Below are 20,142 nucleotides of genomic sequence, written 5' to 3'. Positions count from 1 at the left end.
GAAAATGAATTTGTCCCTCTTAATACTGAGATAGTTGAGGTTTTTACTCCCAAATTTGGTTGTACCTCAAGCTCATTGTAGGGACTGTTGGTTTCCAGATGTTCTTACTGGGTACTTTTGATCATTGAGTAGGAGACTTTAGTATCAAAAGCTCCCCACATAGATCAGCCAGGTAAAGGCTCAACTGCCTGGCATAATCAGACTCTTCTCAGAAGCTTAAAATGGTGATGATCGTGACCATCTTTTGGGGGTTGGAAGGCAGGTGAAATTGCACTTAAGAGATGCAGGGGGACAAAAGGTAAAAGTTCTGAAACTTTCTGTTCACACATTTCACATATGGGATAGTATGGAGTATATATTGAGGAATAAGAGAGTAAGAGAGTAAGTTAGAAATTTCCCATAGGTGTTTTGAATGAAGAAAAGGACAAAGGGAATTGTTTATAAAGTATATAGCACTGGGATAGAATGTGTTCTGTGAGAAGCATACACATACCTTCGTGTAGACTGGCAATAAAGAGCACGGTCAAGCCTTAAATGACTATTTGCGGCAAGTTCTTTCTCCATATAAAACTTGATTTTTTTTTTTTAATTTTTAATGTTTATTTTTGAGAGAGAAACAGAGCATGAGCAGGGGAGGGGCAGAGAGAGTGGGAGACACAGGATCTGAAGCAGGTTCCAGGCTCAGCTGTCAGCACAGGGCCTGATGCGGGGCTTGATCTCACAAACTGACATCACCACCTGAGCCAAAGTCGGACGCTCAACTGACAGCCACCCAGGCTCACCTAATATTCTTATCTCCTATGTTGAGATGAAGTCTGCCTCAGTGTTATTTGAGGATTAAAACCTTTACTACAGTGTCTTAACTAAATGCTTTAAGAATGGAAGTGATTATTGGGGCTCCTGGGTGGCTCAGTTGGTTCAGCATCCGACTTTGGCTCAGGTTATGATCTCCCGGTTTGTGAGTTTGAGCCCCGCATCTGGCTCTGTGCTGTCAACTCAGAGCCCGGAGCCTGCTTCAGATTCTATGCCTCCCTCTCTCTCTGCCCCTTCCCTGTTTGCACTCTATTTTTGAGAGCGATAAACTTAAAAAAAAAAAAAGATGATTAATCTACAGCAACACTGTCCAGGAAACTTTCTGAGATGTTAGAAATATCTTTGCTGTCCAGTGTGATGACCAGTTAGCCATACGTGGCTGTTGAGGACTTGAGATGGGGCTAGTGGGAGTGAGGAACTGCATTTGTTTTTAAATGGCTGCATGAGGCCGATGGCTACTGTGTTAGTGCAGGTCTGTTTTAGGGATGGGCCATTAGCCCAAAGATGGAATTAAAGACTAGAGGGGCACCTGGGTGGTTCACTCAGTTAAGCATCCGACTCTTGATTTTCAGCGCAGGTCATGATCTCAGTTTGTGGGTTTGAGCCCCATGTAGGGCTTCACGCTGACAGTGTGGAGCCTGCTTGGGATTCTCTTCTCTCTGCCCCTCCCCAACTCATGCATGCTTTGTCTCAAAACAAAAAGTCACAGTAGGCATAAACAACATGGACAGATCTCCATGACGTTGAGTGAAAGAAACAAGGTAAGAGTACCTGCTGTATGCTTCCATTTAAATACAACCAGAATCTTGATAGAAAGCAAATCAGTTGCCTAAGGACCTTGAGGTGGTTTTGAGAGATTTCAAGAGGAAACTTGGGGTGATAGATTTTTAAGCCTAGCATTTGGGAACTAGTTGACAGAGAATTTGGAAGAATTACTTTTAGATGAGGAATCTGATTTTCCTTTTCTTTTTTTCTTAGTGTTTATTTTTGAGAGCGAGAGGGGGTGTGAGTGGGGGAGGGACAGAGAGAGAGAGGGAGACACAGAATCTGAAGCAGGCTCCAGGCTGTCAGCACAGAGCCCAACGCGGGGCTTGAACTCACAAACTGTGAGATCATGATCTGAGCCGAAGTTGGACACTTAACTGAGCCACCCAGGCGCCCCAGGTCTGATTTTCAATTAGGTATCTAAAGTCCGAACACCTCAGTGAAATGCCTTGAAGATAGAGTCAGAGGTCCATCACATCTGGCAAGTTAGAGTAACTTTGACGTTGGCTTAAAAAAATTCAGGAGAGCTGGAAGGATATCAATAGGTTAAGAATCTGTTGGAAAACCGTTAACGTGGGAAGCCTGGATTAGACTGAACTAATTTGTCAATACATTCTATACAGTTAGTATTACATACGAAAACTAACCAGGATGGCCCATAAAGGGTTGGAGGGGGAATACAGATGGAAAAATCCTAAATAAAATGGTAAATCTAATCCAGTTGTATCCTGGAAGATAAAACATAATGACCAACTTGGGGTTTATCCCAGGAATGCAAGATTGTTCTAGTTTTAGTGCACGCTTGAAATTCTGAACATTGAAGGCGGGGGGAAGCCCATAATCCTAACAAATAACAGCACAGATACGATTAAGCTTGGAAAAGAAGAAATTGCAACTTGATAAAACTATCTTCCTATGCCTAGCATCACATGGTGAATGGTTAAAGGCAAAGCTTTAGAAACTTGTAAGGTCATGAACTAGAGAAGAATGGACCACAATTATTACAAATTCTTTTCGCGGTCTCAGTCTGGTGCAATCAAACCAAATAAAGCTAATTATGGGAAGGAAAAAGAACTCATTTACATAAGAAACAAGAGCAACCAGAAACAAATTAAGTGGCCAGATTTTAAAATATCCCTACATTAATTGCTTTTCTATACACTGGTACAAGTTTAAAAACAGTGGGTATGGTCGCGGGGGTGGCGTGGTGAGAAGGTCTGTGAAAAAAGTGAAATGTTACTAAGATGTATGTAGAAAAGCTATTCTAAAAAATTTCTGAACGTGTCTCTTCTTGCCTTTCTTGGAGTTCTTTGTAAAACAGAGAAACTAATCCTGTCTGCCATGAACAAAAATGGGATTCATCAGAAGACTACAATGGTCCTGAGGAAGCAGAAGTCAGAGTGGCACTGGGGACCCCGCAGCAGGTGCTAATCGACGTTGTCTTAGTGCTGTTTGATTTTCTCCCCTTTCCTGAGATGGCAAGATTGGCATAGCCCGGCTTATGTCACTGCTCCTCGGAAGGGCAAGATGGCTGGGTTGACGGTCTCTTAAGACTACACCGTGGATGAGATATCCCCTCAAAAGAAATGAAATGTCATCAGAAGAAAAATTTATTCTAACGAGCCAGAGCACCACACATGTCACTACGCAGCCTTAGGGCCCTTGAGACTTTGTTTAGAAAAACCACCCTGTGCCCACCCTGCCTCTTCCAAGATACCTCAGTCGAATTTTAGGTTTTAGCTAATGAGGTCATTATCTTTCGCCCAAGAAGGATAGGAGCTGGTGTGTCTGAGCTCCTGGGGCCTCTGGGCAGGATAACTGAGGTGTGTGCTGTGTATTTACTAGAGCAGTCCCTCAGTAGGATCACAAGTTCCCTTTTACCTAGATAGTAACTTTTTGATAACACACCTTCTATTGGCTTTCTCCCCCACCCTGTTCTTAGTTCCTTAGGTCAATCTTGCAAATACGGTCCCTGCATTCAAATTCTTAACTGGAGTTCGCTTCTAGGAGAACTCAAATGTTGGGGAGAGATGCAGTTGTAAGGAGCAACCAAGGAAAGTAAAGTAACTGAGTGTTAACACTTTGGTAAACCAGTTTTAAATTCCAAGCTTAGCATACGAATGTCTCAAGGACCGCTTCGGCCTTTTATTTTACCACCTTCAACTTCCACGTGTGCTAGAGTCCAAAGAGGAATCTGAATACAACAACAGAGCTAGGCTGCCTCATAAGCTACGTTTCCATAGATAAAATGTTAACCAAAAGTTCTCTAAGCATTGTCAGAAGAGGGGCCTTAGCAGTTTCCGGTTAAGCATGTGAGTCAAACCCAGCCATTTAGCTACTCTGTCTCCCTAGACCCCATTAAAAATGACAGTAATCTATAACAGACATAATCTCACACTGATGAGTCAGTTAATAGCCAGGGAGGATGAAGGAAAAGTGACAAAACAGGGCACAGAAGGAAACTTAAACAAAAATATGAGTATTGCTAAGCAATCCCATTTCTAGAAATCTATTCCACAGATATGTTCCCACACATGTGAAATGATCTATATTTAAGATCATTTAATGATCTATTTATCTATTCTATTTATTCTATTTGTTCTATCTTATCTATTTAATAGATCTACTTAATGATCTGTTCTTTAAGGTATAGAACCTAGACCAAGATAAAGTATTGGCAGATACAACACCATCTTTCACAGAACTAGAACTAATAATCCTAAAATTTGTATGGAAGCACAAAAGACCACGTATCACCAAAACTATCTTGAGAAAGAAGAACAAAACTGGAGGTATCACCATCCCAGATCACAAGATATACAACAAACATGTAGTAATCAAGACAGTATGGCACTGGCACAAAGATGGACATATGGGCGAGTAGAACAGGCTAGAGATCTCAGAAATAAACCCACACTTTTCTGGTCAATTTATGATGAGGCAAGAACGTACAAGGGGAAAATACCATCTCTTCTATAAATGGTGCTGGGAAAAGTGGACAGCAGCATGGAAAAGAATGAAACGGGACCACTTTCTTACACCATACACAAAAATAAACTCAAAATGGGTTATAGACTTAAATGTGAGACCTGAAGCCATAAAACTTGTTAAAGAAATTGCTGGCTATGTGTTCTTCTACATCAGCCATAAAAACACTTTTCTAGATAGGTCTCCTGAGGCAAAGGAAACAAAAACAAAATTACTTTGTTGGAACTAAACCAAACTAAAAAGCTTCTGCACAGTGAGGGAAACCAGCAAAACAAAAAGGCAACCTCCTGAATGGGAGAAGATATTTGCAAATGACATATCCAATAAAGGGTTAATATTTAAAATATATAAAGAACTTCTGTAACTCACACACACACATAATCCAACTAAAAAATGGGCAGGGGACCTGAATAGACATTTATCCAGAGAAGACCTACAAATGACCAACAGACACATGAAAAGATGCTCAACATCACTCATCACCAGAGAAATGCAAATTAAAACCACAATGAGACATCACTTTACACTTGTCAGAATGACTTAAATAAAAAAACACAAGAAATAACAAGCGTTGGCAAGGATGTGGAGAAAAAAGAACCTTTGTGCACTGTCGGCAGAAATGTAAATTGGTACAGATACCATGGGAAAGCAGTATGGAGGCTCTTCAAAAAGTTACAAATTGCAATTAACCATATGATCCAGTAATTCCATTGCTAGATGATTACCCAAAGGAAATGAAAACACTAATTTGAAAAGATAAATACACCCTCTCTTTATTGCAGCATTATTTACAATAGCCAAGATACGGAAGCAGCCCAAGTGTCCATAGATAGATGAATGGATAAAGGAAGTGTGGGATAGATGGCATATAGATTATAGATATGCAGAATAGATGAGTGGATAAAGACGTGAGATATAGATGATGTAGTTATATAGACAATGGAATATTACTCAGCCATACAAAAGCAGGAACTCTTGACATGGGCAACAAACAGCATGGATGGACCTGGCGGGTATTACGCTAAGTGAAATAAGTCAGAGAAGGACAAATACCAGATGATTTCACTCATGTGGAATTCAAGAAACAAAAAAAAGAGACAAACTCAAAACAGACTCTTAAATACAGAGAACAAACTGGTGGTTGCCAGAGGAAAGATGGCGTGTGGGGGGTGATAAGTGAAATAGATAAAGGGGATTAAGAGTACACTTATCATGGGACACCGGGGTGGCTCAGTTGGTTGAGTGTCCGACTCCTGATTTCAGCTCAGGTCATGATCTCATGGTTAGTGATTTGAGCCCCGCATCAGGCTCTGTGCGGACAGTGTGGAGCCTGCTTGGGATTCTTTCTTTCCCTCTCTCTCTGCCCCTCCCCCGCTCATGCTCATTCACACTCTGTCTCAAAATAAACAAAACAAAACAAAAAAAAACACTTGTCGCGATGAGCACTGAGTAATGTATAGAATTGTTGAATCATTACATTGTACACCTGAAGTTAATCTAGTATTATATGTTAATTATACTTCAATTTTTAAAAAGGTGAATACCAGAAAAAAATTGCTGCAAATAAAATGCTACTATATGTTAAAACAAGACTAAGAAAAGGGATATATGTACATTTCCTTGTATACAGATAGAATATCTCTGGAAAGTATTCTTTCCAGCAGGGAACCTGCTACTTTTCTAAATCTGGTGTTTTCGGGCACCCGCATGGCTCAGTCAGTTAAATGTCCAACTTCAGCTCAGGGCCTGATTTTGTGGTTTGTGAGTTTGAGCCCCGCGTTGGTCTCTGTGCTGATAGCTCAGAGCCTGGAGCCTGCTTCGGATTCTGTGTTTCCCTCTCTCCCTGCCCCTCCCCTGCTTGTACTCGGTCTCTCAAAAAGTGAATAAACATTAAAAAGAAAATCTAAATCTGAGGTTTTCTTCCAGGAGTGGGAAACTCCAGTCCTGTAACACTCCTGGTTTCAGCAGAGGTGAGTGACCTCACTGACTGTAGGCTTTGGGAAAAACAGAGCCTGGCTCTTCTCTTCTGAGGGGTGAGGACTTTGAGGTCCTCGGCTGCTCCTCCAGGGTCAGAGGCTGGCTGAAGTCAAATGATCCCTCCAGAAAAATAAACGTATCGTCGGAAATGGCAGATCTCCAAAAATTAACCTCCTCTTCATTCTTTCTGAGGAAACTAGTGGAAAACCCGCTCCAAATTCAGATGTGGGAGTGAACCAGAAAAAGGAAAGCAAAAGTATGTGGGATCCCTCAATAGTATGTGGGATCCCCCAAGATGGGAGGGATAGAGGGGATCCCTGGTGATGAAGGGAAATCCTAAAATCTTTGCTAGCCAGGTGGGAGGCCCAAATGGGAACAATAGCATGGTGGCATCCAGGATGGGGGTGGGGGTCTGTCTTCAAGAGGAAACAATTACTCAGCGTGTAAGTATTGGGTGGCTGAACAGTAATGGAGAATGGAAATCCGTGAATGAAACTAAGCAACACAACAAAGGAATCAGACTCCAGGGAAAACAGAGTTGTAGGAGGAAGGAAATGATACTACACACACTACTTAGCCATGAAAAACGCTGAAGTACTCCTCTTGTTTTAATGGACAATTGTGGCACAATTATATTGAGAGATGAAGGGGAAACCCCAGCAAGGAACAGGGTTAGAACCTTAAGACCTTGTCAGTCATAGTAAGAAGTAAAAAGAAAATTACCTAAAATTGGGGGGAAAAAAAGAATTAGCAATATATGTGAACTACTTATTTTTTAATGTTTATTTTTGAGACAGAGAGAGAGCATGAACAGGGGAGGGTCAGAGAGAGAGGGAGACACAGAATCCAAAGCAGGCTCCAGGCTCTGAGCTGTCAGCACAGAGCCCGATGCAGGGCTTGAACCCACGGACCGCCGGATCATGACCTGGGCCGAAGTTGGACGCTCAACTGACTGAGCCACCCAGGTGCCCTTATGTGAACTATTTAGAACTAGGATAGTCATAATAATAAAACAATAATAATAAAAACCAGAAGAAACAGACAAAAAGCCTCAAATGGTCGTCTCTGGGAGTGCGAATCAGGAAGGGGTTAAGGGACTGCTATTTCTCAGTCTGAGTCATTGTATTATTTGACTTAAATTTTTTTAAAAAATGTTTATATTTGAGAGAGAGCGCACAAGCTGAGGAGGGGCAGAGAGAGAGGGAGACACAGAATCCTAAGCAAACTCCAGGCTCTTAGCTGTCAGCACAGAGCCGGATGCAGGGCTCAAACTCATGAACCGTGAGATCATGACCTGAGCCAAAGTCAGGCACTCAACTCAGTGAGCCACCCAGGCACCCCGCATTATTTGACTTTTTAAATTATGTTTGTGTATTACTTGGACATTACTATTAAAATTTAATTTTAAAGAGCATTAACAGGGGCACCTGGGTGGCTCAGTCAGTTAAGCGTCCGACTTCAGCTCAGGTCACGATCTCACAGTTTGGGAGTTTGAGCCCCATGCTGTCAGCACAGAGCCCACTTTGGATCCTCTGTCTCCCTTTTGCCCCTTCCCTGCTGGTTCTCTTTCTCTCTCTCTCTCTTAAAATAAACTTCAAAAAAATAATAAAATAAAAAGCATTAACAAAAAGTAATTTCTGACCATGACCCAGTCTCTAAATGGGACTTCCAATTTTCAACCCTTAATCTACCACCATAAATGGGATTCTGGTTTGAGAAAGTCTGCATTCACAAAATTCACAGAGGATGAGAATACACAGTTGCTCAGCAGAACACAGCTTTCTCTGGTTTAACACCTGAGAACACTTGTGCCAAGATCCCTATGAATCCGCGTGATGTGATCAGCCCTCCTATAAGAAATACAAGCAGGGATCACAGAACTGCATTACCATTTTACCGTCACATTGAAGCACAGCTCAGTCAAAGCCAGTTTGTGAAAAAGGTGAAAAATTCAACATCCACTGGCTGCAACTTAAGGCAACTGTCAATGTGCCTTTAGGCACTTGCAATAAATACTGCTTTTTGCACTAAAGCTTTTAATGAGACTGCGTAGCACAGAAGTCAAGTGCAGGCTTTCTGCTACTTATTCTCTAACCGATAATACAGGGATTGTGCACATCGTTGTAGGAAAACCCAAGAGCTTACCTTCAGGCTGTCTCTAGACGTCTGAACACGCGGCACCCCGTCTCCATCCAGAGTTGTACCGGTGGAGTTGAGTTGAGGTTTTATTGAGTGTTAATTGCCCCGAACTTTCAGCTGGCCTCACGTGCGAAGGGATCATGCTTTGGTGGCCAGAAAACCCTCTCAGATAAAGTCGTGGCAGCTGGATGATGAGAAGATCAGCACTGAGATAGGGCTAAAAGGGCACAGGTGGGGTAGTGTCCATTACAAGAGGTGGCTGTGGGCGAGGTTAGGGTTTGGCATTTCTAGGTGCCTTGGCTTAATGTCATCTGATGACCCCCCCCCCCCAAACACACCATTGCTCCTAACAGTTGTACAGGTAATGCATCGTTCACTGAATCCCCGTTTTATGAACCTACATTTTATGAGGTCATTTTATTTTTATTTTTAAATTTTTTTTTAAAGTTTATTTATTTATTTTGAGAGAGACAGAGATAGCACAAGAGGGGGAGGGACAGAGAGACAGGGAGAGAGAGAGAATCCCAAGCAGGCTCCGTGCTGTCAGCTTAGAGCTCGATGTGGGGCTCAAACTCATGAAATGTGAGATCGTGACCTGAGCTGAAACCAAGAGTCGGACACTCAACTGACTGAGCCACCCAGGTGTCCCTTTATGAGGTCATTTTAAACAGCGGTGCTTTTCATACGTTTGGTTATTTCGGTCACCGTGATGGTTGATAGAGAATTTTTCAACTGCCTAAAAGAAAACACTTTAGGGTACTATCTCGACTTGTTATTGTTTATTTCAGTGTTCCGGGTTAATGCAACGGTAGCTGCCCTTAGAGAAATTAATTCCTGTGAAAACCAATGAGGAAATATAGCACCTCTGCAAAATTCTCAGGCCACCCAGACCAATTCTCAGCCGCCAGTATTTGCAAATGATATTTCAGATTACCTAAGTCTCTAAGCTCCTTCATGCAGGACACATTATTGCAGGTCATGACAGAGAGAACGTAGCAAGCCCAAAATTTAACAAGGAGGTGTTTGTTGATTTCAGTTTTGATGACAGAATCGACTCTGTACTCAAAAATCCTCACGAGGATAGGGATAAACTTGAAATTCTTGGCTTTCCTCTGGCTGGTAGGATTTAAGTAACACCAGCAGGCTATACTCTGGAGCAGCAGAATCTTTACTTTCGGCGCCAGCTGGTGATTTTGCAACAAACTGGCCACTTCTTTTATGTGCTCAGTGGCGTATTTCCCAGCCGTGGGTCCTCCTGGAAAATAAGTATTTGCATTTCAGAAGTATTTGGTGTATCTAGGAGCTGGTGACATTTGAGTGCTGATGTGTCCATATTCCTTTTGCTGTATACTGACACTTTGGATGCTCTGAATTTTCCTTTTCCTTCCCCCCACCCCCTCCTGGTGTGCTGCTGTGAACAGGAAAAAGTATGTTGATAAGCACAAAACACGAAAGGGACTGGAAGTTCCCCGCCTGTCAAAGTCTCCTCCCTGGCTCCTTTATTCAAGCACCTACTTGAGTAGGTGTCAGGAGTCAGTACTTCAAGATGAACAGAGCAAACAAAACAGAAAACCAAAACACTGCTCTGCAAAGCCAGGGTGTAACTCGTAAGAGAGGTTTTTCATGAGCTGTCCCTTGCTGTCCTGTTCTCTCTGATGTCTCATGTCTCAGCCCGACTCTTGCAGATCTGGAACCAACGTGACCTTATAAGATTGCTCTTGCTTGGGAACCCAACCTGGTTCCCAGACTGACCCCACCTGAACCTGGGCTCTACTTTCCTCGTATACCGGAACCCCAGATTGCCCGAGTTCAAATCTCAAACCCTAAGAAGGTACTGGCCAAGAAAACACTGGACGAAGACTACTCAGGAGGTGAGGAGTAGCTGGCATACTTGGCCAGATTCTAGCCACTGGGGTTTTGACCTGGCTTGGATTTCTCTTAGTGGCACTACCACAGTCCCGTGGACCCAAGGATGTTCTAGCCAATGTTAAAGCTTTAGCTGAAGCCTGGGCATAGGCTCTTTCCCTGCCTTCTACAAGTGTAACTAAGACTGAGGTTACATACCATCAAGTTAAAGAATTCTGACTCTTTTATAACCACTCAGCTCTTCCCCCAAATGGTGAACAGAGCTCTACAGGGAACTTTCTCAAGTGGCGGGCGCCATTTATCTTTCCTTCACATGGGAGTCCTCCAGCTTCTTTCTAGCTCTGTGCCACTGGTTCTCACCCATCCTGGCACCTAGGACCCCTTGGTTCCTGAAAACGGTAAATGTTTTCTCTCACGCACGCCATTCTTTGAAAAATTTAGTCTATCAAATTACATCTAGGCAACCCATTAAAAAAGAGATCAGTCATCTATGATACTTATAGCTACCAGAGCTTCTAATCAAGAGACGTGTTGTTGAAGATTATGTATAAAATTTCACTGCATATCCTGAAATTTATTGGAACAAAAAAAGTGGAGTTGAGTTTAAACCTGATAATCATTAGAGTGGTGCGTGTTTGAGCAGTTTACCACGTAATTTTCTGGCCAAATATACATTCACGGTTGCTTTTCACTGATGCCCCAAGTGCCTTCCTGATAGGTGTTTTAACAGCCTTAGGCTTTTAATGAATTTTCTAAGGTAGTTTCTGTGTAATGCATTTTTGCAAGATAAAAAATGGGGTGCCTGGGTGGCTCAGTCGGTTAAGCGTCCGACTTCGGCTCAGGTCGTGATCTCACAGTTTGTGGGTTCGAGCCCCGCGTCAGGCTCTGTCTGTGCTGACAGCTCAGAGCCTGGAGCCTGCTTCAGATTCTGTGTCTCCGCCCCCCCCGACCCCCCAACCTCTCTCCTGCTTTCTCTCTCTAATACAAATAAACATTAATAAAATAAAAATAAAATATCAACTGGTATTACTCTGTGTTGGAATCATATCACTAAGTTGGAATTATATCAAGTCGGTTTAGATATTTTATTTTTTAAATAATAATGAGAACTTTGATAGGCAATTTCAGTATAGTTGTTTTTAATAAAAGTGGGAAAGTTCTGGGGCGCCTGGGTGGCGCAGTCGGTTAAGCGTCCGACTTCAGCCAGGTCACGATCTCGCGGTCCGCGAGTTCGAGCCCCGCGTCAGGCTCTGGGCTGATGGCTCGGAGCCTGGAGCCTGTTTCCAATTCTGTATCTCCCTCTCTCTCTGCCCCTCCCCCGTTCATGCTCTGTCTCTCTCTGTCCCAAAAATAAAAAAAAAAAAAAAAAATTAAGAAAAAAAAAAAATAAAAGTGGGAAAGTTCTTACTGAGTAGTTTATTTGATGGACATTCTTTTTTAAATTAAAATTAATTAATTAATTAATTAAAAAAATTTTTTTTTCAACGTTTTTTATTTATTTTTGGGACAGAGAGAGACAGAGCATGAACGGGGGAGGGGCAGAGAGAGAGGGAGACACAGAATCGGAAACAGGCTCCAGGCTCGGAGCCATCAACCCAGAGCCTGACGCGGGGCTCGAACTCACGGACCGCGAGATCGTGACCTGGCTGAAGTCGGACGCTTAACCGACTGCGCCACCCAGGCGCCCCAATTTTTAAATTTACATCTAAGTTAGCATATAGTGCAATAATGATTTCAGGAGTAGAATCTAGTGGATGGACACATTATTTTAAAACATGAGATCCTTAAGGAGAAAATGATTAGTAAATATCTTTGGTGGTACAAAGACAAAAAACTAAAAATTTAGGCAAAGGAAATGTTATTGGAATTTTAAGATCAGAGCTATGAAAATCACTAACTTACAGCATTATAACAAGCAGAAGATTTTGAAAGACCTACATTAGCACAGCTGGTTAAATCAGTACCAGCATGGGGCTCCTGGGTGGCTCAGTGCCTCAGGTCATGATCTCGTGGTTCGTGAGTTCGAGCCCCTTGTGCTGACGGCTCAGAGCCTGGAGCCTGCTTCAGATTCTGTGTCTCCCTCTCTCTCTGCCCCTCCCCTGCTCACGCTCTGTCTCTCTCTCAAAAATGAATAAACATTAAAAATAAATAAATAAAAAATAAGTCCGTACCTGTGAAGGCCAACAGTCCGATTCTATATGCAGCCTGAGCCCTCTTCTCAATGGCTAGAGATTGATTCTTCAATACACGACCAAGCACCACGAATTTTTCTTTGTGAAAAATACTCTCAACCGAAGGGATATCTTCTTCCTTCTTCTTAATGAAAAAGCGCCTAACAGTGAAATTCCAGAACTTCTGGAGGCGCTGATACAGCCCCACAAAATACTGGTAGATCTGAGTTGAAAATTGCACATAATAAGTATGTGCCTTAGACATCGTATGAAAAAGGCCAGTGGTGCTTCAGTTATCCTTGTGTTGTGGCAGTTGAAGTCAACAGTCTAGAACTCTGGAATGCATCTCTTAGCGACACTGGAGAATGGAATACACAAATCAGGGGCAAGCAATGGAGGCCTAAATTCTTCAGGCCGCCATCGAAGGCCTTCTACAATTTCAGTCAAATCAAATTCACTTATACGCCTCTGGTGCACGGAATCTCAGCGTCGACCACACTGGCTTCTCCTCACATACGCCAGGAGTGTTCCCGCCCTTGTCCCTTTGCTTGCACAGGATCTACGGGAACTTGCCTGTTCTACGTGGCTTATTCCAACACATCCTGAATTTCCTTTCATAGCATTGTGGCTATTCTGCTTATTTGTCACGGAATCAGAGTTTTCCTCCACATCATGGATTTCCTATGTTGGTCCTATTTTGCTGAGAAAATATTTTTCTCAGCATTTTTGCTGAGAAAAGCAGTCAGCTCTACAGGGAACTTTCTCAAGTGGCGGGCGCCATTTATCTTTCCTTCACATGGGAGTCCTCCAGCTTCTTTCTAGCTCTGTGCCACTGGTTCTCACCCATCCTGGCACCTAGGACCCCTTGGTTCCTGAAAACGGTAAATGTTTTCTCTCACGCACGCCATTCTTTGAAAAATTTAGTCTATCAAATTACATCTAGGCAACCCATTAAAAAAGAGATCAGTCATGCCCCTATTTTTGCTGAGAAAAGCAGTCAGTGGAAGGCATGGTTGCCTTCATTGCGTCCACCTATCTCCATCCGTGCACATATACTCCAACTGTCCTGTTGTTATGGACCCCTCTCCATTCCTGCAGTACATTTCGTGACTTGTCCCACTCAAGGAGATTGCCCTACAGTTCTTCTCTTGCCTTAACTAAGTTTTCCATGTTGACTGGATCCTTTTCACATCAACAAGCAGGCTGTACTTGTTCTCAAAAAAATAAAACACTCTCTTGACCTCATAGAACCCCTCTGCCAAGTTATTGCTCTGTTCCTGTTTATACAAAAACTTTTCTTTTTTAAATGTTTATTTTTGAGAGAGAGACAGAGCGTGACCAGGGGAGGGACAGAGAGAGAGGGAGACACAGAATCTGAAGCAGGCTCCAGGCTCTGAGCCATCAGCACAGAGCCTGACACAGGGCTCGAACCCATGAACTGTGAGATCATGACCTGAGCTGAAGTCAGATGCTCAACCGACTGAGCCACCCAGGCGCCAAAAACTTTTCAAAGAGTTGCCATACTTAGTGTTTCAAATATTCTTCCACTGTCTCTTGGATGTACTCCAAAGATGGATTTCAAACCCATGAATCTTCAGGCTCACCGATGACCTTCATTCTGCTGAGTCCAATTCTCAGTCCTCAGCATTGGATACTCCTTTTTCCTTGAAACACTCAATTCACCTAGCGAATAGCTTCTAAGATGTCACACTTGATTTTTCTCTTGCTTGCCACCCTCCATTTTCCTTTGCTGGTTCCTCTTCTCTCTATGACCTCCAAATATTGGGGTGTTCCAAGACTGTTCCGTCACACACACACAAATATATTTTAATATTTCATTTAAAAAATTTTATTTATTTATTTTGAGAGAGAGAGAGAGAATGAATAGGGTAGGGGCAGTGAGAGAGGGAGAGTGAATTCCAAGCAGGCTCCATGCTGTCAGCTCAGGGCCCGAGGTGGGGCTCAAACTCATGAACATTAGATCATGACCTGAGCCGAGATCGAGAGTCAGATGCTCAACCGACTGAGTCACCCAGGCGTCTCATATTTAACATTTTATTTTTTGAGTAATCTCTACACCCAACATGGGGCTTGAACTCACAGCCCTGAGATTAAGAGTCACACGCTTCCACCAACTGAGGCAGCCAGGCGCCCCCCTCCCCAGTTTTGTATTCTTAACTAGATTTCTCACCTGGACTCCAAACACAGTCACCAACTTGACAGCCATCCATTTGGATGTCTACGTGGCTTCTCAAATATAACATGTCCAAATCAGAATTCGTGCATTTCCTGTCTAAGCCAGCTGCTGCTCAGGTTCTCTGTCTCGGAAGAGGGCACCCCGATCCTTCCAGCAGTTCAGGTTGAAATTTTTGGATTTATCCTTGGCTTTTATTGGTCTCGCATCTCATTTCCAACTTATCGACAAGGCTCTACTGTCAACGTAGAAATTTGGACGGCGGGTCCCTCTCCATTCCTACAGTACATTTCATGACTTGTCCCACTCAAGGAGACTGCCCTGCAGTTCTTCTCTTGCCTTCTACAAAGTGTACCTGCCTATACTCTTCAAATATATCAAGCTACGGAAGCTCAAGGAAAGGGGGAGTGACTACTGTTGTAAGTGAGAAGAGCCTTAAAGAGACATGACAACTAAACATGTAATCCATGGTTGGAACCCTGTATCCATACGCGTGTGCATGCGTGTATGTGAGCACCTGTGCATGTGGGTATGCGAGCACGTGCATATGCATGTGAAGGCTATAAAGGATTATTAGTGGGACAACTGGGAATCATGGACATGTGTTGGCCAGCACGGCAGCCACATGTAGCTTTGGAGCACGTGAATGTGACTAATCTGAATTGAGCTGTGCTGTAAGTATAAACTACATACCGGATTTCGAAGACTTAGTATGAGAAAAAAATAAAAAGAATGAAGGTGCCTGGGTGGCTCAGTTAAGTGTCTAACTCTTGATTTTGGCTCAGGTCATGATGTCATAGGGGAAGGGGCAGAGAGAAAGGGAGAGAGAGAGAGAATCTCAAGCAGACTGCATCATCGGTGTGGAGCCCAGTGCAGGGGCTCAAACTCACCAACCGTGAGATCCTGACCTGAGCCGAAATCAAGAGTTGGTTGCTTAACCGACGGAGTCACCTAGACGCCCCCCAAAATGTATTATTAAAGTTAACTTCCCCTATTATTTTTACTTTTTAAAATCTATTAGAAAAAAAATTAAAAATAAACTGTGCCTGCTAGTAAAATCTAAAACCCCAAGCATGGCTCCTCTTCAAGGCCATTGGACTTATTGTTACCTCTTCTTCCTGGGGATATTCACGTGGTTCACCCCTCAGTTCCTCAAGTCGTTGCTCAAATGTAATTTTCTATTAGGCCTTCCTCGAACACCCTCTTCAAACTTGTGACCTTTGCCATGTCACTTCTCCCTTCCCCAACCTTGTGCAATTATGATCGCCTTCCCTGTCTTTCCTTCACCAGAATATGAGCCCTGTGAGGGCAGAGATTTTTTTTTTTGTTTTCTCTTCACTGCTGTATCTGCAGTGTCAAGAACAGTCCCCAGGGGGCGCCTGGGTGGCTCAGTCGGTTAAATGGCTGACTTCGGCTCAGGTCATGGTCTCACCATTCATGGGTTTGAGCCCCGCGTTGGGCTCTGTGCTGACAGCTCAGAGCCTGGACCCTGATTCAAATTCTGTGTCTCCCTCTCTCTCTACCCCTCCCCGACTCGTGCTCTGTCTCTCTCTCTTGCTCAAAAATAAACATTAAAAAAATTAAAAAAAAAAAGAACAGTCCCCAGTATATACCTTATTCATAGTAAGTATGCAAGTAAACAAACACACAAAACTTGTTGAATAAATGAGAAGTTGGAGATCAGGTTTGTAGCAAACAATTTGTTTCTCACACAAAGCATACTTAGAATTTCTCAAAATCAAGAGAATATTAATAAGAGATATTATCTCCAGGAAAATTTCAGGGATAAAAATATTTCTCTTTCTATTTGACTAATTTTCTTTTCGAATACAGTAAGAAGGGCTGGTGTTTTCTGCCGAGTTGGGGTTTACGGTTTTCCTTTACCATCTTGAAAAGTTAAGGAAGACAATTCAGTTAAACAGTATAGCAATAAACCTTCCTTGTAGGAGAAAATTTTTCCTGCTGACTCAAAGGAATCACTGGTATTTAATAGCATCAGTGGGTGAATACTCTCCCAGCTGAATGCTGGGGGCTCCTCTGTGATGACACGGGTGGGGTGTGGGCTGGGAACACACAAATGAAGGCTCTTAGCATCCTCAAGGGGCTCGTGGTCTCTGCTCACAGATACCACAATTCTGAAACACAGCTCTTTTCCTCCAATTAGCTTTACAACACATTGAGAAGTAAACATTATTATCTTCATTTACAAGTGAAGGAATTTCAAGATGAGAAATTCAAGTTGCGAAATGAGGCGCCCTGTGCTGTAGAAACGCCAGGTTAAGAACGGCATGTGAAAAACAGAGCAGACTCTGTGCATAAGAGTAACAATTCAAAAATAATTTTTATTTTAACTTACATGATCGAAAGAGTGATGGATACAAATGCCACGAGACTAAAGGCACCCCCTCTGAGTGAAAATAAAATGCAGAAATGAATACAAAAGTACGTAATTAATTACTCATGCAATATTCAAAAAATTAGAAAACGAAAACAAAACTAACAAAAAACTCTGTAACATTTGTGATTTGACTTTCTACAAAAAGAATCAACCATCTAACAGAGACTATAGGCTACAGACTATACATGCTAAACTACAGACTGTACAATGTACCTTTAAAATGAAGGATATATGCATATATATAATATTTATAAATATACAAATATATATACACATTATAACTTCACAGTTGAAAGAACTATTCGCCAGGAAGTCTGGCAAACAATTCTTACTTTAAAATGGATTAAGAGTTGTTCTTAAAGGTCTTGCTAAAATGTAAATATTTAAAACGACACCTAAATATTTGATACGAACACATCCAGAATACAGTTGATATTCCACGGTTTAAATCACACTCACACATTTTATTTTGATATCTTGGCATATCCCACCGTGTATACTCTTAAGAGGAAGGAAAGTTAGTTAGTACGAGCTATCTAGTGGTCTTGTACTTTATTTAGTGGAATTGCTCCCCTGATACAGAAACAGTGAGGGGAGCTGTTGTTTTAACTATTTGGCCAAGAGCTCCCACCCAGTGACGAGTGATTTCTCTGGGGCAGTAACTGTCCCTCGTGCCTCGTCCCTCGGGACATTCTTCCTCCTAATCTCATGGTAATTCCTGTAGAAGCAAGGACCACTTGTGAATCTCCTTCTGCTCCCGCCCCATTAAGATTCCTCCAAGTGCCCAGTTCTACGACCCCAAAGAGCATCACAGCTTTCTGATTCCATGAGTTTTTGTTTTGATTTGTCTTAGCAGCAAAATACCTCTGTTGTAAAAGTATCATAAAAAAAAAAAAAAATGGCTCGTGTTCAAAAAAGCTTCAACTTCGAATGTCTTTTTTTAAGGAGTACGGGTATCATCTTAGACATCAACCTGTCTTTTATCCATCACAGAAACATGCTTTGGGAACGGTCAGGATGGAGAAAAGAAACAAAAGAAGTAATGGAGGCTTGGAAAAAAAATGAAGTTAAAAAAAAATTTAAACTCTTACAATGTGTCATTTTACCGAGTTCTGCGGGCAAACTGTTATTCGAAGAAATTCTTTTTTGTGCTTTGCATTTAAGGTAAAATTAGGTAGCTGGTGGGGCCCCTCAACCCTCAGGACACGACGGGGAGACACCGCAAGGCGTGTGACAGTCATCAAAGTATCATGTGACGATTTTAGGCTTAGAGAAGAACTTCCAAAAAAGTACAAAGATGGCTGTTTTAAAATTCCATACATATGAGATAAGATGGATTCTTTTACCAAGTATCGTCAGACGCAATCGACACTGTCATCTACGGAGTCATATTGGCCCTATTCTATCGGCCAAAGGAAAAGTAGATAGGTACTATGACGCTCGACTTTGACTTCTATCTATGACGTGTTAAATTTCCAGACAACCTCAGCAGAACTCTTCAAGGTTTAAACACGCCCGCTAAATCCCAGCACCATCTTGATGAACAGGGCCATTTATTAAGATGGCTGTTGGGCAGAGCTCATTAAAAGGCCGTGGCAACTTCAGCCCCATGACGCCCTCCAGCGTTAACACGGTCTCGAGGAAATTTGTCCAGCTGTTCGTACGCCAGCCGCCCATCTTCTCCTGTGCGCAGAACATCAAAAATAAACACCAGTTTAACCTTCTCATTCATCACTCAGGATAATGAATTGAAACCAGTTGTTTGGGAATGGATTGCTATATTTGCTAATGTTAACTTTAGTAAGGAAAGTCATCTTCTGTAATTCTTAATTATGTGGTTTCCTAGGTACTGTTTAGAAGAGCCAAGAACTTTTTTTTTTATACTCAAAAAAAAAAAAAAAAAAAAAAATCCAGGGGCGCCTGGGTGGCTCAGTGGGTCGGGCGTCCCACTTCGGCTCAGGTCATGATCTCACAGTTTGTGGGTTCGAGCCCCGCGTCGGGCTCTGTGCTGACAGCTCGGAGCCTGGAGCCTGCTTCGGATTCTGTGTCTCCCTCTCTCTGCCCCTTCCCCGCTCGTGCTCTGTCTCTCTCTCAAAAATAAATAAAGATTAAAGAAAAGAATTCCAGTGTAGTGAACATACAGTGTTGTATGTTTCAGTTTCGGATGTACAATACAATGATCCAACAATTCTATACATTACCCAGTGCTCATCAAGATAAGTGTACTCTTAATCTCCCTCACCTATTTCACCCATCCCCCATCCACCTCCCCTCTGGTAACCATCAGTGTGTTCTCTGTAGTTAAGAGTCGGCTTTTTGGTTTGTCTCTTTTTTCCTTTGTAGAACAACCAAGTACTTTTGAGTTAATGCCAGAGACTAAAATAATGTCAGGGTGTGGAACAGTTGAACTCCTAGGGGCATTTAATGGCAATAATTTCACACATAGATTTCTTCCTGAGAAACCATATGGATTATAAGTGTGTTAGAGATTTCAGAATGGCTGGTCCTTGACTTCAAGGCATTGAACTTTGATATAGCTTTTACTTTTTTACATTATACATTGACATATCTAAAGGGTCTTTTATAAAAGTCAAATTTAGCTAGACTTTAGCTAAAAAACTCTAGCTAAAAAAAATTACCCTTGGCCTTGGACACATGTGGTGATGCCATCTACCAGCTAGTAACTAGGTCACGTCTGCCAGTAGAACCATCTCGAACAGCCAACAGGTATTTGCAAGTTATCTGAACATTCCATTCTATTTTTTCCTATTTAAAACAATGATTAGGAAACGGGGAAAACAATCACAGAGAAGTAGTGATAAGAAGCAGGT

At 42.3% G+C, this 20,142-nt stretch overlaps 2 protein-coding genes across 7 annotated transcripts in view; both read right to left on the bottom strand.

The window, feature by feature from the left end:
* Positions 1-7,906: 7,906 nt before the first annotated feature.
* ARMH2 (armadillo like helical domain containing 2) lies at positions 7,907-17,340 on the bottom strand. The gene is made up of 3 exons (XM_081795693.1): positions 17,270-17,340; positions 12,720-13,419; positions 7,907-9,937 (listed from the first exon to the last, which is right to left on the bottom strand). The coding sequence occupies exons 2-3, from the start codon at positions 12,982-12,984 to the stop codon at positions 9,510-9,512; spliced, it is 693 nt and encodes a 230-aa protein (XP_081651819.1). The 5' UTR covers positions 12,985-13,419; positions 17,270-17,340; the 3' UTR covers positions 7,907-9,509.
* RIPOR2 (RHO family interacting cell polarization regulator 2) overlaps positions 17,236-20,142 on the bottom strand; it is a 229,617-nt gene continuing 226,710 nt past the window's right edge. For all 6 annotated transcript variants that reach the window (XM_078446582.2, XM_060614652.3, XM_060614655.3 and 3 more), the window contains one exon: positions 17,236-18,994. In XM_078446582.2, the coding sequence (XP_078302708.1) occupies positions 18,894-18,994 (101 nt within the window). In that variant the 3' untranslated portion in view covers positions 17,236-18,893. The remainder of the gene's footprint in view (positions 18,995-20,142) is intronic.

The sequence above is a fragment of the Panthera onca genome, chromosome B2 (assembly GCF_046562875.1).
Source record: "Panthera onca isolate mPanOnc1 chromosome B2, mPanOnc1 haplotype 2, whole genome shotgun sequence".
Lineage (NCBI taxonomy): Eukaryota > Metazoa > Chordata > Mammalia > Carnivora > Felidae > Panthera > Panthera onca.
This window is presented reverse-complemented; position numbering and strand designations above follow the sequence as displayed.